The sequence below is a fragment of the Centrocercus urophasianus genome, unplaced genomic scaffold, assembly GCF_019232065.1.
Source record: "Centrocercus urophasianus isolate 14NV4802_14NV808 unplaced genomic scaffold, USGS_Curo_1.0 seq_13, whole genome shotgun sequence".
Classification (NCBI taxonomy): Eukaryota; Metazoa; Chordata; class Aves; order Galliformes; family Phasianidae; genus Centrocercus; species Centrocercus urophasianus.
In genome coordinates, this window is record NW_024884475.1 from 4,665,783 (window position 1) to 4,689,335 (window position 23,553).

The following is a 23,553-nucleotide window of genomic DNA, read 5'->3' on the forward strand; positions in this document are numbered from 1 at the left end:
TCAAAAGCATGTTTTCTCTTTGGGGACTTCAGAAAAAGATTTCCAAAAAGCATCCTACCATTGCATATACATAACTATAACCAAGGGTGAGGAATATATCAAAGGATACTGATGAAGCCCAATTTGATATCCACCTCCCAGGAGTGCCCAGGGTCTTGGACCCCATGTGCCTTGTCTCACATGTGCAGTTGCTTACTTGTGTGACCCATTTCAATGGGGAGGAGAGGGAGACCTTTTGGGATTTTGGGATTGCTGCACCAGCAGGCTTTTTTTCCCCAGCAGTTTTCTTCTCCAGGCAGCTGCACGCTCCTCTGCCTCCAGCCAGGCTCAACAGCATGAGGGAATTAAAATTCCTACTGCTCAGACACTGCTGTGTTTGGGGGAAGTTCTCCTCATTGCAGAAATCTCACTGACCCCACAGAACATTATGATTGCCCACAGCAAGGAAACAGGCATGGGGAAGAAAAAAATGAGTTGACAGACACAAGAAAAGACTGTGCCACAAGTAGGAATCGCTCCCATAGTCACAGGACTGTCTTGCCTCTTCCCCTACATAAATACACATATATATATAAAAACACGTGTGCATGTTTATTTCTACCCCAGTACATTTAAATGCTTTTTCATTCCTCTGGCACTAGTGCCTGAGCTACTGGAACCACCCACCCTGTGTGTTGGCTCAGGCAGGATGGAGAGGCCCACTGATATAAAGCAGGTTGATTTGCAACAGGCAACACTACGTGCAAAAATGAGGTTTGGAAAATGACAGCAAGCAGTGCTGGTTCAGGGGAGCGAGCCCAGTGCAAGGCAAGCAGTCAGCATGGAGAAAGAGGGAGTGCATGTACATGGAGGGGGATGCAGCCAGCTCTATTAATGCAGATGAATAGCTGGGAGGTGGTGAAAAATGCAACACTGCGCTCTGTCAGCTGTCAAGTCAGGGGGGCAGAGGTGCAAGAGAGATTACATTCCTTGTAAGGGAAAGGAGAGACAGAGAGCTGATAAAACCCACATGGTTGTGTTGTGCAGTGAAGCACAGAGAGATATCTCACACAGGGAATGGGGCACCCTTCTGCTGCTTGCCTGTTTTGAAGGCAGAGAGAAAGTGAATGGGAAGCTAAAGAAGCTTTCCTGCACTGAGGAATGGTAGGGTGGGTGTGAATACAGTGCAGCAGAACACCAGTTCTGAAGCAGTTCATCTTCCCAGCTCCCCCAGAAACAAACAAACAAAAAAAAACAACAAAATGCTGGCTGCAGATAGAATTATTCAGTAGTCTGAGTAGGTTGACAGGCATAAAAAATACCTTGTTTTTCACAAAACTCTCATGGGATCCTCAGAAACGGTTGGGGAAAAAAAAAAAAAAAAAAAAAAAAAGAATGGATGTATTAATAATACACCAGGCCTTCAAAGGCCTGTGCTTAACTGTTGGTGCTATAAAGAAAAATGGAAAGACATGAATATTTGAGATCAATTGCCTAAATCTTCAGCAAACAGCAATCAGCACTGACTGCAAGTCTGACTGCAAGCCCTTAAATTGCCCAAGAGTCCTACAAGCTCCTGTCTTTCCAGAGAGCCAAATGCCCCAAATGGGGATGGAAAACTGGGTCGCCCTTTGGCCCAGGAATGAATATTATGACAGGTTCTGATACCTGTATCACAGAATCACAGAATTGTAGGGGTTGGAAGGGACCTCCAGAGATCATCGAGTCCAATCCCCCTGCCAAAGCAGGTTCCCTACAGCAGGTCGCACAGGTAGGCATCCAGGCAGGTCTTGAACATATCCAGAGAAGGAGACTCCTTCAGTATGTTTGCAGGTAGACAACACCAAAGACTTGCAGTGGTCCACAGTCTCTCCTGCAGTCACCTCTGCAATAGTTAAGATCCTCCAAGGACATAGAGTTAAACCCAAGTCTCTCAGCCTGTGGAAAACATTGGTTTATAAGACCTTGTCTGTGTCAGTGCTGTGTCAATGTACACTGCAGTCCCTGGGGTGATCTCCAGCCACTCATCCACCACCTCTGTGTGTTCATGTGGTGGAAACTGTGAGTCTGTCTATTTTTTTTTTCTTAATCCAGGCCAAAAGCAAGATCTTCATTAGCACAGTGATTTCTTCAGCCCATCTCAGTCTTGCCAGGTCAGGGATTTAGAACTGACCTCAGGGGCAGATGCCACTGATTGACTCACTAAATGACTCTATGAGGAGCCTCAGGTTTCCTCAGCCTCTGCTCCAAGTGTCAGCTAAGTTGGACTCTGAGGGGCTCATGAACTCTGCTGTTACGTGGATGAGATGTACAACCACTGCTATTCCTGGACATAGCTGCTGTCACAAAAGCAATGATTCAATATGCCAGCCAACTAATGCAAGAGGTGACAGTACTGTCAGCTAAACCACGGCTCCCACAAGCACAGCTCTCAGTGAAAGCAAAAGAAGCTAATAGCTCTAGCGACTGCTTGGACTGGATTCAGATGGATTCAGATCTGTAGGACCTGCCAAGACAGAAGGCTGAGTACTGCCGCAGGAAATACACTCACCTCATCTTTGAGACATGCACAACTTAAACATCAGGCAACCATTTCCCACCCAGCCCCCAGAGCACCTCATTCACTGGTTTGAAAAAGCAAGCTGAGATGGCTGAACTGCAAAAGAAGAGAGGAGGATTTCACTGAATAGCTACTGGAAGTGGTAGAATGATCAAAAGCCATTTGATGTGAGTTTATTCCATTCTGTACAGGATACATGTCACACACAGATGATACAAACACCTAAGTTCATCTGCTCCGTTTCTGTTCCTGGCTGTCTTGGCATCCCTCTTCACAACAGCATACAGAGGATGATAGAATAACCTAAGAAGCAGGCAAAGTGAATGTATTTGGGTCCCACTTCATACATCACTCATCAAGCAAATCTTCAAGTGATCTTAGCTTTCTACCACATGATGCTGTTTGCTTTGACTGCTCTCTTTCAAATCCTACTAGTTAAAGAGCAAGCTCATAAAGAGAAAGTTGACAGAAATATATCAGGCTTCCCCATGCCTGTAGGAAATAACTCTTATAAACTGGAGAGCTGACATACATGAGAAGGTCACATACTGTACATTGAGCCCAGGTGAAGGGAATGTCATCATCCTGAAGGTAGCTGTGAGGAAAGGAGACCTGAGACCTTCAAGGAGAAAGTGAAGAGGGAGGGAAGGATTAAACATTAGTACATAAGCAGAGCATGATAGCATGCTTTACTTAGAGGCATGCTTTACCAGGCATGCACAGTGGCTTTGCAAATTGTAAAAAGATCCAAAAGGGGCAAATAATTCCTTGAGAAAATCTGTTATTTCCAACTTTCTGCATCTATTTGGGGGAAAGAGAAGTTGATGCTGATTGGCATTTTCTGAGTGCTATTTGAGCTGATTACAGCAAGGCTGATTCAAGCACAAATCAGAAAGTTTGTTCACACACCCGAATAGCAAAACACAGGAGATCACACTGAGATCTGCCCCTGCTTTCAATCAGTATTCACCATTTCTCCCAACAGGCGGTTCTAGTTCGGGTAGAAGCAGTGGGCTTGATGTGTTATTCAGTGCCAGGAAACCACAGTGTCAGGTAACACGTTAGCTTCAATATGAGGTGGCTGATGTCTTTAGAAACCTTAGCTTCTCTTTGAGTTTCCTGTACTATTGGATCAGAGGTCTCTGGCATCATGTAAAAGCTGCTGCTCAGATGACCTTCACTGGGTTGAAAAGAACACGTCCCCGTCAGCCTAAATGACTTCAGTGACCTTCAGGGGTTTGTTTCCTGAGTGGGATGCAGCTTACATGTTTGGACACCTCATCTGTGCCCTGTGTTAACTAGAGCTCCAGTCAAAACACCCAGTATGGTCCGGAAAGCAGTTCTGCTCACCGTGGTGGTGTCAGCCTTCCATGCACATTCTTGAGCTCCATTGACTGTAAAGGGCACTTGGGGCTGGATTCACTTTGCCTGGACATAGGAGCCTGATGTTATTTTAAGCCCTGCAGGGACTCTCATCTGCCCTGTAATGTTGTTCCAGAGGAGGCCTGATTCTCATAAATCCCCATTTGTACCAGTCAGCCCTAAGAGGATGTCTCAGACAACCCAAAGTGAACTGCTAGACAAGGCTCCACATTGCCCTGTAGGAGGATCCACTTAAATTGTCTGGTCTTATTTGCTCAGAGTATAATGGCTGGATATAAAGTTTTTTCAAAGAAGGTATTTTTCCTTTTGCTTTCAAAACAAAATTCTCAACACCTCCTCAAACTCATTATCCTAATAGCAGACATTCATGCAGTGCAATTGGTGACAGCCCGAGGTTAAAACTGCTTCTGCAATTTCTTGCATCAATATGTAATTCTACAGTTTCCAGCAGGTGGCTTTCCCCACTGTGTGGCAGAGTAGTGCCTCTGCATAACTTAAGTCCAAGTGTAATTTATCCTCACTTTCTGCTGTGAAGTACTGTATTTAACACTTTCTGTTGTTCACCAGGTCAAATGGTCATCAGCTTTTCTGGGTCTCCAGCATTTCTTCATCGCCTCCTGTCGCAAACCAGTTTCATACCTGTGCACAAACACAAGCTGCTTTCCACCCTATGGTACTGCCACACGAAGAAAACAGTGTTGTACCTCTGAAGAGCTGCTCCAATGAATCCAGAAAAGATGCCTTCACTTTGCCTGCTGTTGCCACAACACATGCAGTCACATAGAAGATCACAGTGTGGTCATTACAGTATTATGGCCATCCACATTAATCACAGCACAGCCAGATGCAGGTTTTCAGTGGTTCAACATCTGCACCATGACCAGACTTCCCATAGAACGGAGCTTCTAAAGTCGTTGCAAGGTACAGACCAAATTTTCAAATTACCCTGCACTCCTGTGCTTCCATGGTTGCCTTAATAGATGCAGAAAGTTGAGCTCTGTGGAAAATTTCATTACCTATTTGGTAAGATCTGAGCTGAAAAATTAAAGCTACCAGTCACTCATATTTGAATTCCCTTTCCATAATTCACATACTCACTGCTTTTAGCAAGACTCTAAGTTGCTGAGTACTAGAAGGATCCAGGCTATCCTTCAAGAGCAGTCAGCTCAATGGAGTTACATGCAACAGTTACATGCCACTTGGACTGTGGTAGAAGGCACCTTCAAAACCAAAGCCCCATAAGTGTGTGAAAAACATCAGAGCAGTTTTCACAAGCAAAACGCATGTTTACATTCTATATCAGGCTAGGATACCCCTGCTGAGCACTAACCAGCAAACATTTAACTGGCAACATCTGCCTCAGAGAGTTTGGGAATTTCACCACTGACACATATGAAGTACTTAGGGATGAAACATGCCACAGGAGGGTGAGAGTCAACTACTGTTGCACGGGAGCGTGAAGAAGCAGCAGAGAGATAAGAATGACTGAACCCATTCCCATGCTCTGCAGTCCCACAGATGTGTTTATTTAATCACTTTCATGCTCTGGGACTTAAATAAACACAGCCTGGGGAGGGAAGGAAGCACAGCTCTGCCCGCCCACTGTCTCTTGGAAATCTACACTGACTGCAGCCTGGACTGCTCTCCTATATTTCCCGATGCTCACAACATTTCCTGTAGAAGAAAAAAAGTCAACCAGCAAACAAAAGGCAAAATGTTTTCAGTGCTCAAATTAGTATTTTTAATAGGGTGTATGAGAGAAGTCATTATCCATAGGAACTTCTGAATAAAACACAGAATCCAGCAAGTGGCACAAATGAAACTAAAGTATGAGAGCTAAGAGGGCACGTCAAGGAGAGGTCTTGTTACTAACCACTGTAATTGAATACAAGGTTAAGAATTCAAGAACTAAACATTAAAAAAAAGACCACTTAAATTGTAAGTTCCTATAATTGTATACATTCACAAACATGTTCATTCACCAGCCACATAAGGGCAAGGAAAAAGTGAGTGAAAGACATAAAAAATCTTATTCCTTGTTCTGTCCATTTATCCTCAATTCTCTGCTGTTGCCAGATCATATACAAGCACAAATCAGCTTCAGTTGCAGCACTTAACAGGGAGGATGACCAGCATTAAAACAAAAATGTTTTGGTTGAATTGTTTGAATCCTAGACTTTGTTAGCAGAACTGATTCAATCAGAGAAAGCTCAGCTAGCAAAGCTCTGCCCTGTTTAATTCTCTAAAGCCACTGGCAACGTGGGGCAAAACTCAGCTTCAGAGCTGGTGCCTTCAAGGAGTGCTCACAAATTTCCTAAGCCCAGAATGTCAGCAAACATCTAGTTCTTCAGTTAAAACGTTTGGGACAAATTCTATTCTCAGATACTGCATTATAAGGATGGACAAATCCCATTTATATCAGAGGCTCTAGACTAGGTTCATTCCGCAGGAGGTTAACATAGAAATTGGTTCTTTGTGTCTTTTAGCTTTCAGGCTATTTAAATCAATTTTCCACTAATATGAAGGGCAGAAGTAGGCACCCACAGGCTGCTCTGGCAGCACAGGCTGATCAAGTGCTGTTCACCCTTGAAATAAGCAGCAGAAAAGAAAAGGGCATCTGCACCAAAATTCAGTTTCTGGCTGTATCAGTATGAACAAAAAGTTCAAATTGTTCCTGTCTAAGAGTGAAAGTAGAAACTCAACTTCTGTTAACTTAGCTAGTTATAAACATGAAATTACTTAAGGAGAAATAACACCACTTGTAGATCTTCCAGTTTGAAGACAGCTGCCTGTGGAGCTACACATGCAGCTCTGGGTGGTGGCACACATGAGCAAAACACAGTGTAACTCACTGTTATCACACATTATACATTGGAGATTTCAGCAAAGTGTCTGAGACTGCTCTCACTGAATTACATTTACTCCTGCAACTCAGTGGAATGTAGCATGGGTCCAGTTTTGTGAGGCACTGAACACACGCAACTTTCATTGCATTTGGCAAAAGCAGGCAGAATCGAGCACCTTGCAAGCTCACATCCTGAAAACAGATTGTGCCATGTATATAAAGTGAAAAAACAGTTCTGAGCCCTGGGAATGATATCACTGTAAGCTGGGAGTGCATAAGTACAAAAGTGTTTCTAACTTCCCTTCGCACCCCTCTTGATACTGTCCAGACACTTTCAAGCTTTCACCCACCCAGCCAGATGAATTTTGCATTGAGATGACTTCTGAACTCTGTTTTACAAGTCCTTTTCTCTTACCTATCAAAAACCACAGCAGCGTAGGCTGGCTCTGCAAAGATGACATCTCCGGGCAAGAATTCCTTCTGTGCTTTCAAGCCCCTGCCTTTGCCTTCAGTCGTGAACACTTCAACTGATTCCATTCCCCCTCTGGTCATTCCCAGGTATGAGCAGTGAGCCAAATCTTCTGTCACCCTTGTCAACTTCGCCTTGCCACAAGACCACGTTTATAAAAGGGCTGGCCTACCCCCACCCCCAGCTGCACCGTATCCCATAGGAGGGAGAGGGGGTGGGAGCACGAAAGGCAGGAGGAGATCTGCCACGCACTATTGCCGACCTACACAGGGCCGGGTCTTCTGCTTCTTAGGAAACCCCCTCCAAAAAACACGTTTGGAATTGTTTCTCCCAGCCACAAGTAGTTGTGTATGTTAGGACTCAGACTAATTTATACTCTCCCATAGGAGAGGGAATGTATTCTCTTTGCAAGGGTATTTTTAGCAACCACATGCTTCTGTCTCTCAGGAAGCAACAGCTGAGACAGTGGGATAGGGAGTGCTGGTATGTGTATTTTTGACCCCTTCCACTGTCATCTGGCTTTTTCCAGAAATTAAACAATGCTGCTTTATTTTTACCCTCTAAGAGATGGACAGTGTGTTTAGAGGCAGGGAGAGCAGCGAAACACGTGCCCTGCAATCCTCTGCCTCTTCCATTGCCACTGGAGCCTGGAAAAGGAGCGTCACTTCCTAAACATTAGCAGCAAGCACACAGAGCAGCGTGGAAGGAGCTGGAAGAGCAGCAGTGGTTTGGCACGAGCTGCAGAAATAAGAAGGACATCTTAGATATTTGCACACTTCTGGATGCAATAAATACTTTGAGATTACAAAACATTTGAGGGCTTCTTACCTCCAACACTGGAAGAGATGACTCAAGGCCAAGATGGATATGGCTCTGGGCAGCCTGGTCTGGTGGTTGGTGACCCTGCACATGGCAGGGGGTTGGAACTAGATGATCATTGTGGGCCTTTTCAAACCAGGTCATTCTATGATTCTATCAGAGAATTTGCCCCACTGTAATGTAAAAGGGGGATGCAGGACAACCCGAGAGAACCCAGTCCCTTGCTTTGTCTTCTGTCCCCAGCAGGCAGTGTATGTAAAAAGGAAGGCTTCCACATACAGCAGTTAATCTCGCTATAGAAATTGATCCCAGTTTAGATTTTCATTTAGCTTTTATTTTTTTTTCCTCTAATAGCATTCTGTGAGGCTGGTTCTTGGCCATCTCAACTTCCCACTGCTGGGAAACCTGATTGTTTCCTTCTGGAAAAGGAAGCAGATACAGATACACCACACAAATGTCATTATTTGCTCTTCTAATACCTCTTTGCTGTACAGAAAAACAGAATGGATTAACAGGGAAAGCGAGGCACAGAGAGAAAAGGAGGATAACTCTTGTGCATCGCTTGGCTGTAAAAGAAATGTTTTGCCTAGCCAAAGACACGGGAACTATTGCTGTCCACTTCAAGACAGTCTCAGAACTGCTTCGCATCTCTGAAAAGCTTCTGGCGAATTTCCTTTCCTGCAAATGAAGTACTGCACTTCAGTTCCATTATCCTGAGTTACAGTCTGCCTGAGCGTGCCAAGCACAAACAATATCAATCCACAGCTCTATGGACTCAGGATGATCCAGGTGCTCATGTGATTATTAGCAACATTTCCTTAGAACCACACGACTCCAGCTCCCACTGAGGCTGACAGAGCTGGCTGCACGAACCTGCTCATATTTATTCTGTGCGGTGCATACAAATCAGCAGAAGCAATCAGCCGCTGAAAGCAGTCTGACTTTTAATTGCAGCAGTCACGTCCAGATCCTCAGTGCCACAGAGCACGGGCGGCGATGCGGACGCTCTGGGCGGGGCAAGGGGCGGGCTGCGCGCCCTGAGGGGAGGCGGAAGGCGGGCCGGCCGTGCAGGGGGTTTAACCGGCCGTCAGGATGAAGCGGCGCTGGGCTGGGCCGTGGGAGGAGAGCGCTGAGATGTGCTGGCCCTCAGAGCTCAATTATAGCCGGCCCTGGGCCGCAAAGAGGCTCCGAAGGCGGCAGCCCCAAGGGCGAGGTGAGCGGCGGCGGCGGGGTTCGTGTGATCACACCCGCCGTCCCAGGGGCTGTAAGTGAGGGTGCGAAGCTCCGTGTGGAAAAGGCGAGGCTCTGAGCCAGCTGTCACCCACAGGACCCCCGTGTGGAGGCTGCCTCACATGTTGGGGTATCCATCAGTGTGTTACAACCTTGTGTATTTCATTTCCAGCCTCAGATCTGTGCCCCGTGTAAGCTAGATGTGTAACACACCGCTCTCTCAAGATCCTGCTGGAAGAGAAGCGGCTGTTTCGTGTCCTCCCTGCAATACGCATCGTGATGTGACAGGAATGCACTTGTGCTGTTCCCTCTGTGAAATGTGTGAAGTGTTCCCTTTTGTGTGATGCCCGTAGCTAAAAGTAACGAGAATTTGAACCCAAAGCAGAAATTAACGAGCAAAGTGCAGTGGGAGACTTGTCTGTGTCCCAGGTGTGTAAGAGCAGGCAAGGTGTCTGACAAGTCCGAAGTCGCTCTGAGCTCTTAAAAGCTGGCCTTCAGTTCTTCAGAAAGTTTCTTCATAAGCCAACGTCATACTTCTGAGAGTAGGCTGCCCAACAGGGTACTTTCATACATCGGATCTATGACAGAGATCTGAAAATCAATCTTGCAGATGGAAAGTTCCTGTTACATCTCAGTTCCGTGTCCTCTCCTTCCCAAAAAATCTGTGGGACGTCATCCTGCTAAAGATCTAGCAAGTGGGGTGAAAAAAGTGCTGAGCTTCCAGGAATGTCAAATCATTCATAATGGGTATACAGTATTTGTGTTTTGAAAGGCTTTGGTTCGTGCTATTAAGCACTGACTGTTCGATTCATAGAATCGTTTGAGTTGGGAAGGACCCTTACAGGCATCAAATCCAGCTCCCCTGCGATGAACAGGGACACCTACAGCTAGATCACAGTGCTCAGAGCCCCATTCAGCCTGACCCTGAGTGTCTCCAGGGATGGGGCATCCACCACCTCTCTGGCAACCTGTGCCAGTGCTTCACCAGCCTTACATTAAAAATCTTTTTCCTCATATCCAGTGAGGAATCTCTCATCCAATCTCTTCTCTTTTAGTTTGAAACAATTTCCCCTTGTCCTGCCACAACAGACCCTGCTAGAGTCTTCTTTCTTATAGCCCTCCACACACTTTAGATACTGAAAAACACCAAGCCAGCCTAAATAACAATGCATAAACATGGCCTTTTGTGAAATATTTGAAACATCCATTAACAACAGATTTCCCCACTGTCAGTTAAATTTAGTAGTATTCTGTTGAACAGAAGTAACTCCAGAGGAATTAATCACTCTTAGCTTAAAAACTGACAGCTATTTTAAGCAGCCGGCTTTTGGGGGAAAAAAAGTATGTATACTCAAAGGGACAAGTTATGAACGTGCTCTTGTTATGGTTAGGTTTAAATTCATTTTTTCACTTACACTTTTTGAACTGAGTTGTCATGTTTCTGAACTTCAGAATGTTTTGAGCCAGACAAAGCAAGGATCCCTGGTTATATACATACATATTTCATTCATGGCCAGGCTGGATGTGGCTCTGGGCAGCCTGGTCTGCTGGTTGGTGACCCTGCACATAGCAGGGGGTTGAAACTGGATGAGCATTGTGTTCCTTTTCAACTCAGGATGTTCTATGATTCTATGATATGATTCTATGATTATATGGTTGCCACTTCATAGAATCATAGAATCGTAGAATCATAGAATCATAGAATCACCCAGGTTGGAAAAGACCTTAAAGATCATCCGGTCTGACCACAACCCAGCCACACTACCCTAACTCTTACAACCCTCTGCTAAATCATGTTCCTGAGCCCACATCCAAATGGTTTTTATACACATCCAGGAATGGTGACTCAACCTCCTTCCTGGGCAGCCTATTCCAGTGCTTAACAACCCTTTCTGTAAAGAGTTTTTTCCTGATATCCAATGTAAATGCCGCCTGGTGCAACTTGTGGCCTTTTCCCCTCATCCTGTCACCTGTCACCAGTGAGAAGAGATCAACCCTGCTCTCACTGCAATCACCTTTGAGGTGTTGGAAGAGAGCAGTAAGGTCTCCCCGCAGCCTCCTCTTCCCCATACTAAACAGTCCCAGTTCCTTCAGTCTCTCCTCCTAGGGCACATTCTCCAAGCCCTTCAGAAGCCTTGTTGCCCTTCTTTGGACCTGCTCCAGCACCTCCATGTCCTTCCTGCAGTGAGGGGCCCAAAACTGAACACAGTACTCAAGGTGAAGCCTCACCAATGCCGGGTACAGGAGCACGATGACTTCCCTCGTCCTGCTCACCGCTCCATTCCTGGTCCAAGCCAGGATGCCATTGGCCTTCTTGGCCACCAGGGCACACTGTTGGCTCGTATTCAGCTGACTGTCCATCAGTACACCAAGGTTCCTTTCCATCAGGCAGCTTTCCAGCCACTCTTCCAAAGCCTGTAGGGTTGCCTGGGGTTGTTCTGACCAAAATGCAGGACGTGACACTTGGTCCTGTTGAAACTCATACAGTTAACCTTGGCCCATTAACCCAGTCTATGCAGGTCCTATGCCAAACAGAGCTATGATGTGAGCATCACTGAAAATTTCTGGTTTTATATACTTGTTAGGGGAAGGAGGGGAGGTATTCATTTCTTAAATACAAAACTAGAAATAATTTTTGGCCTTGGAAATTTTCTATGGCAACATTTTTTGCTAATTTGTTTGCACACCCAGATGCTTTTAAAACACATATTTTTTTTAGGGGGGAAGGATGTTTTTTTTTTGAGGGGTTTCTTTTGGCTCAGTGGCAAGAAAGTATGAACACTGGATACCTATAAATGTGCAGTTAATCTGTAGTTTACAACCATGATTTTTCAAGATTCAATATGTAGCACATTCTCATGCTATCTCCCTCCTTTTGTATTCTGCAAATCTTCATTCTCTGCATACAAGATGGGGGAAAGGTATTTGTTAGGAGACCCAAGGAGCAAATAGGGAAATAGGGCTGCTGTCTTGTGGAAATAATACCTGGCAAGGAAACTAACAGCTTATCCTGCAGTAGTTAATTAATCTAATGGTAATGTTACTTTAAGAGAAACCAGCCTCCCCACATAGACTTCAGTCAGCTTTCTGTTGTGCCAATTAACATCTTGATTGCCTTTGAATGAGAGCAGCTGGGTTTAAATATGCCCATGGAAATTTTTAAAAGTAATAATAACTTCAGTATGTTTTCTGAAATTCTAAGGTTTTGGTTTTGTTTGTTAGCTTGCTTTGAAACATCAACTCACTTTTACTGCAGTAAGTTGCAAACTTTCTTCTAAAAGCAGAATGGCTGATTTCAGTCTGCTTCAGCTGTGCTGATCTGGCTCTGCTGGGTGTGTTGGGATGTAGGGAGCAGAAGTCCTTGAGGTGATCAGAGAGGGCAGTAGGAACAGGAGGCTGGGCGCCAGCAGGGAGAAAAAGGAAGAGAAGCAAGGAACTGGGTGATTGATTTACTGTATTTCTATCTTAATGCTTTCAAACAGTTTCTGTTTCATCCACAGCACTGTCCAAGGGAGCCAGTGAAGTGTCTGTTCCTGTTTCACCCTGGGCAAAAGGGTGAGCAATCAGTTACCATCAATTGTAAGCTCCTCTTATTGTGTGTCAGGGCAGGTCATGGGTCTCTCCAGTGCTAAAAAGTGGTTAGCTCTGTTTTGAGTTTAGTTTTGCAGTGTCTGGGCAGTGCAATAGTTAACCCTGATTTGGATGGTGTAGTTGTATGCTCCATAGGCCTGTGCTTGTGTGCAGGGTTAGGCACATGTCTTTGTCAGCTTTGTGGTAGAATGTGGCGTTTGAAGATGCCTGTAAATGTTTTTAAGTTATCTTTCTACACCGTTCTATGGGGGGAAAAATCATAACTGTATGCTTTGGATGGTGAAGCTAGTTTTAGAAGTGTACTGGCAGTTCAGTTTTTCAGCATTTGTTTTCAAAGAACAGAGTCCAATTTGGTATTTGTTTGTTTTGCAGTCCCCTGAGTTTTGACAGGGGAAGAATAATAATACAAATACAACACTGACTAAACTCACTTGAGAAAACAAAAATGAAGTGCTACTATATTGTTTCATTAGATGAATGTCTTTCACTCAGCTGCAGAAATGGAAATCCATCTGGTTCATCCAGGAATTCAGTTCTGTAATACCACACTTCAGTGGGTTCGATGTGGGTTTTAGAGCCTGTTACATTTGTCTGCTCTCCCTCAGCTGGATGTCTGTGGATATCCATTCCCGTTTACTTCCAAGGTTGCTTTCTGACTTTCATTGCATAGCAACCATATCTGCATGCTGTATTGTGACCAAAAGGAGCTGGATTTCAGCAATGCGGTCTGCCTCCAGTTTTGTGCAGCTGATACTCTAAGAATTCAAGCTTTTGTTCGTCTTTCATGCTGTTATTTAGGAGGAGTACAGTCACCTAATGACAAGCAGTAGAGTTTGCCACCAAATAAAATTACTGCTGGACAGCTGAGATGAGGAGATGCACTGTGTGCAGGCTCCTCCCTTCCTGCTTGAGGACTAAAGTGAGGTAGTGCAGTGCACATGATTTGAATTAAATGATTTTATTTGTGGCTGGGACAGGCTTCAGCATGGACTGTCAGGTGCTGGCCTGAGACTGACAGGTGGTACCCTGGTAAGGTGCAGTGACCCCACTGCTTGTGGCCATGCCTTGGAGAGAATAACGTGGTTATTCTCAGGCTGAGATTCCTGGTGTGGTGGTGCAGTTATTAATATTACAGATTTGAGAGACCTGGTAAGAAGTTTATCTGCTTGATCTCTGTCACCCAGGGCCAGCCCTCACTGTGAGTGAGGTGACACTGAGAACGTGGCCACTTCCTACTAAGGTACCAGTCTGGTCAGTGGGAATTTTGAGCCTAGAAACCAGAGAAAATTCTTACACTTCTTCATGCTGCCCTGGAAGATGTCTAGCAACCTACCAGTTGACTTTATTGTGTAGCATGATGGTTAAAAAAGAAGTATGTATATATACACATATATGAAATCTTGTCTCTTCTTCCTTAAGCGTTCTTATTCCTGTCTTTTTATTAAGGAGCAGTCCCTCTGTGACAAGCAGTAGCTGGTCTGTTTTGCAGTGAACCATCATTTTAATGATACAAAGCTGACCTGAATAGTTCTGAATTGATGATAGCTGTAGCTTTATTTAAAAGATTTTTTGCTCAGAAATGACAGGGTCAAAATAGCGGTCCTGCAAGGCCTCTGCTTGAATATCTGACAGGTTTCTGATGATGTGGTTGTGAACAGCAAGGCAAGCTGGTTTTTAAGTTTCTCTCAGTTGCCAGGAAAAATGTCTTGTGCATCTGAAAGCTGAAAACCTCAAGTTCAACTTACTTTTCATACAAGAAGCTGTGCGCAGACAGCGGTAGCATAAATCTCCCCATGCTCTGTCAGTTTTGTGTGTGTCACAAATGGTCTGGAAGCACAGTGAGAAGGAGAAGGGACAAACTTGTTCTGAACCCTTCCTTGGAAGTGAGCAGTGTGATTTAGTGAAGGGGACTGCTGATGTGTGTGGGAAGGGGACTGCAGTTACCTGGGTCACACTGAAGGCCATCTACAACTTGGAGCCTGGTCAGGGTTTAGTGGGAGTTGCACTGGTTTATTCCTGAATTTGCATTCATGCAAATTCATCCCCCAACCTGGGGGATGAAAAAAGACCTGGGAGTGCTGGTGGATGGCAAGCTGGATATGAATGAGCACTGTGTCCTCGCAGCCCAGAAAACCAGCTGTATCTTGGGTTGCATCAAAACAAGTGTGGCCAGCAGGGTGAGGGAGGTGATCCTGCCCCTCTGCTCTGTGCTGGTGAGGCTCTGAGATGACCTGATAACGATGTGTCAGTATCTAAAGGGAGCTACAGGAAAGAAGGGGGCAGACTCTTAGCAGGGTCTGTTGTGATAGAACAAGGGGAAATGGTCTCAAGCTCAAAGAGGGTCAATTTAGGTTAGATATAAGGAAAATATTTTTTATGTTAACAGTGGTGAGGCACTGGCACAGGTTGCCCAGAGATGTGCTGAATGCCTGGAGGCTTTCAAGGCGAGGCTGGATCAGGCCCTGAACAACATGCTTTAGCTGTGGTGTCCCTTGCATTTGAGCTGGACTGGGTGGCCTTTAAATGTTCCTTCCAACTCTAAGGATTCTATGATCCTATGCAGTTTGTTGTAAGACAGAAGAGGAATGCAAAGTGCAGGGCAAATATGTTTGCCAGAAAAGCAGCTAAGACTACAGAGAATAATAAGAATACGTTTATATGTACTGATTTTCATATGGTTTGGGTCTGAAGTTATGAGATCACGGGCTTTATGGCAATTCATGCATTTCAGGGGCAAGATAAGTTTTCAACTAATGCCAGGAACCAAGTAATTTTAGGTTTTCTTGTGTGGACCAAATCCTGTTATTGTGTCCATCTTTCACTCCCATGCTTGAAGGGGTGACCTGTATAAATCAGTAACTGTAGAACATTGAATATGGCTGGATGACTCATGCTACAGAAAACAAGGAGTAGTTACCTGGCCATTGTAACTCCTGAAAATAAAGCTTTTATTAGGAAATGTGTTCATGTATCAAGGAACAATGGTAAGCCATGCCCAGACAGAGGTATTTCCATACCCCTTTTGATTGTGGCACTCATTGGAGCAGTTTTTCTCCATATAACTAAAAGAAATAAATCGGTGTATGGGAAATGGGTGCAACCTTTGCAAGCTTCTGAGACCTGTTGGCCTTATCTCATGCACTGAGCTGCTCCCTGACTTTCTTTACGTCTCTTCTTCAAAATGTATTCCCATATTTGAGTGTGTGACCCAGTCTAACTACAATACTTCCTGTATTTTAGGCCATTAGTCTAGTATATCTGAGAGTATGACCAGAAAACCTAATGAAGCTTTATCTTCCTTGATTTTAAGGCACCTGAAGACCAAGTACATGCACAGTAATATTCTTTCAGTCCACAAGAGCAATACCTCTGTATGTGGGAAGGTGGAAGTGGCTTTACAGCCTTGCTCTGAGGCTACAACAAGGCATGGTGTGATTCAGTGGATGAACATTGGTTCCCTCGTCTGCTGTGTGTGAATATTCAAGTGGTCAATGTTTTGTAAGCAAAGGCATGCAGGTGTATCTTGTCCTGTCTCCTGACTGGTTTTTGTTGTTTTGTTTTTTTTCCAGGATGTTCAGATGAAATATTAGATGAGGCAACAAGGCACCACCTGTTCACAGACACTTTCTGTAGGGTTTGCTGTGCGGTGCTGCCGTTTGAATCCCAAAGGATGTCACACTATGAGGTAGCCTGGACGAGAGGATTTCTCCTAGCAAGTACTGGGGCTTTGGTTTGTTTGAGGTTTCTGTATGGTGTTAGAAAAGGCTGCTTAAAGCCTTTCCCAAAGCTTATGCTGGGCTTAGACATTAGCCAGACTTGAAGGTTGTGAATGATGTGGGTTCAGTGGTAGTGAAGAGCAATCACCTGCATGTTGCAGGGCGGTTGTAGAAGGAACTGGGTAGGTTCAGGCCATGCTGTGTATGGGATGGAAGCAGATTTGCACCATGTGACCCAGGATGTAAGTGTGGCATGGGGCAGTGCTAACTATAGAGAGTAGGGGTTGTGCTCCTGATGCTTTACCCAGCAGTACACACATGCTGCTATGTCTGCAGTGTCTTCACAAGGCAAGTTGTATGAATCATGCTGCAGGTTTCTTGGAACAAGTGTATGCCTTGGGACGGTGCTATAGACATAGGAAAGTGAGCTTTATTTTGAAACTTAATCCTGAAAATTTGCAGGTTTCATTTTCTTGCTGAAGTTAAAATGTCAGTTGCTCTCAGGAGTCTTTTTTGCTATTCTCATCAATTGGTATTCAGGTCTTGTAAGGTGTAATGCTTCCTTACTTTGATTTATGTTAAGCAGCACTTGTACTGTCAGAAGTACAGAGTTCAGACCCTCAGCTGGAATTTCTGTTTCCAGGATCCAAGTCCAGTTGAGCATAACAGATGCGATTGTAATGGTGAAATCAGAACTTCAGGATGAATTGATATGAAAACAAGACTCTTTTTTTTCCAGGTTTGGTGATGTTGTCTAGTCAAGTATGGTAGCACCTCTTTCTCATGTTAATATTGTCAAGATTTCCTAATGTTGCTTCTCAGAATCGTTACCAGACTCTTGGAAATCATCAGATTAGATTAGAGAGGACAGATCACTTGTTTGGCTTTGTGGGTTACCTGTATATAGTGTGACGTGTGGGTAAGTACACTATAAAAGTGCAAGAGATGGAAGGTTATGTGTTGAGAGAGCATCTAAGAATTAAAAAGTAATCACAGATGAAGGAGGTACGCATAACACCCAATTTCAGATGCTTGGGCTATTGAATCCTCAGACCTGTTTTGGATGAATGAGATTCCTGTTGCTGGATATACCACTTCTTGGCCCCCTATTAATAGAGCAGGAGTAATTCTAGTTTCTTTTCAGGGCAGAAAGCATGCTCAGAATGTTTATTTTTATGTCCAAAGTCATGGTAGGAAGGATGAGAGAATGAGGCATGACAAAAAGAAAGAAATAATGGATTGTACCAGTTTTCAGGTGACTATTCTTCACTGTGATCTGAAGTGCTTTCTTGTCTTTCAGTGAATGCTTGTGTAACTGAGCTTGCCTTTGCTTAATTTCAGATGGATGGAACAAGGATAGTACAGAATAAGTACTGTAATATCTGCAACATAACTTTGATTTCCCCAGGTGTTGCATTGTCTCACCTCCAGGGGAAGATCCATGCTAAAAAGCTGAGGCAGTTAGCGGAAAGGAGAGGCCTGATGGAAGCACAGAGCATGCAACCTGTTTCTGGTAAGAACTAAGTTTGCACTGCGTGTATTTTCCTGTCACCTTCTGCAACAGATATAAAGAGGTGTTGTCCTACACCTGCATGTCTGTATGCTTCTCCGTTCTGCCTAAGTCACAGAGCTGTCATGTGGTAACTCCTTAGGTGACAGAAATATTGTGACTACCCTGTAGAGCTTTGAAGCTAGGGAAGCCTGCCTTCAAGTTTCTTATCTTTCTAACTAAAGACAAATATTTCTGATTATTAATGGACATGTTTACTGTTGCTCTGAATATTAAGTGAGGTCCAAACTTAGCATATTTAATTAAAAAAAAAATTAGTCCACATGCAACAGTGAACTGGTGTGAGTGCTGTGCGAGTTGCTTTCAGGATTGAGCATAGCAAATGTGCTCTGAATCACCCTCTGTAGGGTAAAGCTTTCTTCTTGGACCTTAGAATGACCAGCCATCAAACACATAGCTATTAATACAGGTATCTAATAATGAGTTTTCTGTTCCTTCAGAAACTGAGGTGCCTTCATTGTCTCCAAAAGCAAGCTTGGATCTGAACTACTGCTGGCTCTGCTGTGTTCCTTTCAACAGTCCATTCTCAGCGCAGGAACATTATGTTGGTAAAAAACATGGAAAAAATGCAGCACGGAAGAAGATAATGGAGGAGCTGGGAATCCAACCTGTCCCCAGAGAATCCAGAACAACTGGTAAGCAGAATGTGAAAAAGTGAGGGCAGCTTGAGTGTTCAAGGGGCAGCTCTGATGTTTGCAGGGAAATGTCCTGTAGCAAAGGAGAAGGCTAACAAGTTCAGTTCCTCCTTTCTGTTTAGTTTGCCATCCTGAAGTTCTTTGTCTCTGGCAATTTTAGATGGCAAGATATTTCCTATTGACTTTGAGACACTAATCCATAATTTGACTCACTGGAGTCAAGTCAAAGAGATTATAAAAAATAGCTCAGTTTCTTAACTCCAAGGCCAGGATCAAATCAATCTTAAGACCTTCTGTGCTAGAAACTCCACAACAACCTCCACAGGAAACATTTCCCAAGAATTCTTGAGCTTTACCTTCTTGATCTTAAACCCCTTTACTGACACTGAAATCAACACCCTATGACTGCAGTGTCTCTCTTCATTCTGCGCAGAGCAAGAAGCAGACATAAAAATCGAATTGTTCATTTCCTTTTTGTTGCATTCATGCCTTCCCTTAATCTTTGTTCACCAACCTGATAGCTGTAATTATTTCAGTCTTGCCCCACAAGGAAACTTGTTTCCTAAATGGTTGTTATTCTCAAGCCTTCAAAGGCCCCATTACTGTCTTCTAGTTTACAATGTATGCACTAACAGATTGCGTGATAAATAGAGCTGTTACACACACTATTGTGCCAACATTATTACCTCTGAAAGAAAGAAAAATGAAACACAAGATGTGAAATAGAAAAGATATCATGTAACAGACTTAAGATATTACAATACATTTGGTATGAAGTTGTATAACAGAAGACAATGAATGTGACACTTGAATAAAGAACTGAACCAAATTAACAGTTTAGTTTCAGTTCTTTGGAATTGTGATTGAAGCAATCATTTCTGCCTATGTGCTGAAGCACAATTTTGAAAGCAGAAAAGCAACTTCTCAAAAATCATTCTTTCAGATAATGTTTCTGAGGATTAAGGAAGTTCTTTCACACCTTTTCTATACCAGCTCCTTTTTAGTTCTTTCTGTGACCTACCAGTGACAAACATGAGGTCAGGAAACTAGATTTTCATTTTAATTTTATGTTTAGCAGTATTATTGACTGACTAGGCAGCAAAACAAAAACATCTCTATCCTTGGTAACAATCCACTTTGTTTAAAAAAAGCTTTAATATTAAAGACTCTTCTTGAATGCTATTAAACAACAGATTTAAAAGGAGAGTAGGACCTGCAGCCTTTTCTTTTTGTAAGATAACTTAGAGGCATGTTAATCTATTTCTATTAAATTGATCTACCATGGTGGCATTAAAAGATAACAAGTGAGATAATTCAATAGTTTACAAAATGGCAAATAATTCCCTTGGAGATTCCTTCAAAAATCTCCCCTGATTCCATGTATCTACAAGAAGGATAAAATTCTCTTCTGTGACACATATAATGCAATGGGTAATATGAGTTAGGTTAGCAGTAGGGTCATGTGGTTAGGTTGTGGTTGGACTTGATCTTGAAGGTCTTTTCCAACCTGAGCAATTCTATGACTCTGATTCTTCTAAGCCTTCCATCAGACCCATTCCAACAGCTCTGCTTCATGTGCTCATCCTTCATGTGCTGGGGCCACCAGGCCTGGACTCACAGCTCCAGATGGTGCCTTAAAATGGCCACCCCTTTTTCGACGTCACCCAGGGTACTGTTGGACATCCAGGCTGCAAGTGCACACTGCTGCATCCTGTCCAGCTTTTCATCCACCAGACAAAAGAATAAATATCTATTTTGTTCAATGCAGCAGTCCACTGGAATCCGTGCTGCATTTTGCTAATATGTGAAGCTCCTGGGTTTGTGTTGGGGAAAACATTATTTGCTGTTCTGTTTGTTTAATACGTTTAAATCTTCGCAGCGTGTGGGAGAGGAGAACGTGACGACCTGGAAGGCATAAGGTTCTCCTCATCTGACCTTAACTTAGATCTGTCAAAGTCTCTGCATGGTGTGTCATAACACAGTGTTTGACAACTTCCTCAACGTCTGAAGAATGGTTACACTGCAGCAGTGCAGCTCCATTTATGAATGCTGTTGGTGTGTAAAATTGAGTTACCTTGCAGCAGAGTCTTTGTATCTCTTCTGGAGCTGGTTTGGGGAACCTGATATTACATGTTATTGTGAAATGCTTTGGATTTGGCCTTCATTTGTAGTCTTTCTAACTTACAGGTTCCTTCTTTTCTGTGATTGGGCTTGGCCATTACATGTGCCCTGTTTGCAATGTTATACTTACAACTATACATGAGTACCAGTCCCACATGCAAGGAAAAAAGCACAAGACCAGGTAAGTCAGGAAGCCTTTTGTTACCCTGTAGCACATGCTTTCAAGTTCCTATGAAAGACTTTGCTTCTTCATTAGCCCTTTTGTGTGCTGTCGAAGACCTTCCAGTTAACTGTTTTTTTTAATCATTATTTTGTTGGTTTTTTTTCCACTTGATTCTGTTTAGTTTTACTGTCTTTAGGAGTCACTGTCCATTTAAATTTCTGCTTATGTCTGATGTTCTGTCTTGGAGTTGCCACACGTGCATCTTCAATGGCAGCTCACAGAAAAGGTTTTGGAAGTTGTGGTTTTTTCACATACTTTTCTATTCCCAAATATTTGCTTCTTTGAAAACAGTAGCACCTATTTTGGCACAGTGTCTTCTGTGCTTAGTCAGTCTTTTGGGAAATGGTCTGAACTTTAAGATTCCTACTGACAGTAAATAAGGCTCTAATACTGGAAAGTCTCCATAGACTGTGTCACATTAAGGGTTCATCATGCATCTTGTTTTGTGTTTGGTGTCAGATGTTGTTTGGGATAGATGATAGCTCTTCCTTTCCCTTTAACCTAAAGAAGAGATTGTAGCTTTTCTTAACTGTGGAATGGCAATTGCACACCTTTTATCACTGCCTTTTTGAGATTGCTCTTCGGTGAGGGCCAAATGTCAAAATTTCACTCCTGTTAAGCGTGGTTGGGAAGGCATATTTTATGTGAAGGTGCAGTATAGCATAACAGCAGTGTGACTGAATGTATTCCCTGTAACTTCAGTTGGGTTTTGCAGATAGACTCTTGTGTTAGAGGTTTCATGTAGATACACAGGACAGCACACTTGGAATAGGTCCTTTCTTGTAGCTCTGGAAATAGCTTTATTATGCATGTCTCTCTGCCTTCATGGCTAACTCAACAGATCCTAAGCAAGTTGATCAGTATTAGTAACTGTTCTTTCTATCCAGTTTATGCAGAGCGACAAAGATTCGCAGTCTCAGAAAGAGATCAAAGAAAACTTACTACTCCTTTCAAGCTCAGGAAGCCACATGTCTTGAGGAAAGAATGGATTTGAGAATAGCAGAAGAGTTTCAAGATGGAAGCCTTGGTGAGGTTAAGCCTTCAGCCTTTATCTGTGAACAAGACCAGCATTCCAGCCTTTTCTCAGAAACCCAGACACCTACAAATACTGGGAAAAACAGATCACCACGTTGCTCATCAGCTGGTGAGCATGCACAAGAAAATAGAGCAAATTGTCAGTATAATGCAGCACACTGTGTAGAAGGGCAAGCATGTGGGGCAGCTGCCACCACAGATGGCTTTGGTCTGTCAGCTGTAGAATCTAAAGAGTATTGCAAACTTGTGCTCGCTGAAACGTTTAGCATCTCCTACAGAAAAGAGCAGAACCTTCAGGTAGAATATACTGAGGAGAAAAAATACATCAGCGAAGAGTTGAGGTGTAAGAAAGAAGACTCAAAACTGAAAAGAAAGGAAGATAGTGAAGGTGCAGATTTGGAGAAAGAAAGAAAGCAACGAAAGCGAATTAAACCTGATGTAGACTTAGTAAATGAGAAGAAATCAAGACCTAATAAAGATGAAAGGCTTAAAAAAAAACCTGCTAAGAAACAGAGAAAAAAGCGCGTAAAGAATCAACAGACGTCCCAGATAGAGATCAAAACAGAACATGGGGCATTTTGGGAGGACTCTGGCTTTATATTCTGGTGAGGTTTTGATTAGCTTCATGAGCCCGCTCTGATTTGCAGGTTATCTTTACTATTTTGTATCATACTATGGCTGTTGTGGTTTTTGTTGGTTCATTTGGTGGTTTTATGTTTTGTTTTGTTTTGTTTTTTTAAGCAAAGTTGGGGTTTTCTTGGCAGTGAGAAAAAGCCTGTCTTCTGCAAATGGTTGGTAGTAGGCATGCATCAGTTTTTAATGATGTTACCTGTACAACAGCCATTGTAGTGATGCAAACTTGAAAGTATGAAGGCTCTTCTTGAAAATGCCTCAAGCAAGAGTCAGTAGCTTACAGAACACTCTTGGAAATTCATCAGAATGTATAGCTTTATTTTCCTAATATTAATGGTGCCTACTGTGGTGGTTTTGTTTTTTTTTTTTTTTTTCCTACGAAGGTATGTAACCTTGGTAAGATCTGTAAGGGCACACATTGCTCCCAGGCAAAGCCATATCTGTAACCATTCCACTGACTGCTTTTAAAGGAGAGTGAGGAAGGCTTTTGATCCCAGAATGAAGGTAGATTTGTGACTCGGTGCTCTGAAGAACCAGCAATGCTTTGCATTTGAAATAGTGTCACCAGAGCTTCCTTCATAACAGGTTTGCATTGTTGTGGCACGTAGAACATATGTAGGACACCAGTTAATGCATCTAAAAGCAATGTCACGAGACACCATTTAGTAACACCCAGTGCCTTCAGGTTGCAGAACAGCTTTTCCTTAGCTTTGATGTGGGTCTGAAAGCCATTCTGTTGTCAGG

The 23,553-nt window shown here is 43.4% G+C and overlaps 2 protein-coding genes across 3 annotated transcripts in view; one reads left to right on the plus strand and one right to left on the minus strand.

Moving 5' to 3' along the window:
* Positions 1–7,562, minus strand: part of SMYD1 (SET and MYND domain containing 1) — a 26,236-nt gene extending 18,674 nt beyond the window's left edge. For both annotated transcript variants that reach the window (XM_042812154.1, XM_042812153.1), the window contains exon 1: positions 7,183–7,562. In XM_042812154.1, the coding sequence (XP_042668088.1) occupies positions 7,183–7,319 (137 nt within the window). In that variant the 5' untranslated portion in view covers positions 7,320–7,562. The remainder of the gene's footprint in view (positions 1–7,182) is intronic.
* Positions 7,563–9,147: 1,585 nt separating this feature from the next.
* LOC122156711 (zinc finger matrin-type protein 1-like) lies at positions 9,148–22,785 on the plus strand. The gene is given in 7 exon segments (XM_042811740.1): positions 9,148–9,292; positions 16,446–16,561; positions 17,737–17,847; positions 17,934–18,105; positions 18,603–18,797; positions 20,985–21,099; positions 22,029–22,785. Coding segments are annotated over 7 exon segments (1,611 nt in total).
* The last annotated feature ends 768 nt before the right edge of the window (positions 22,786–23,553 follow it).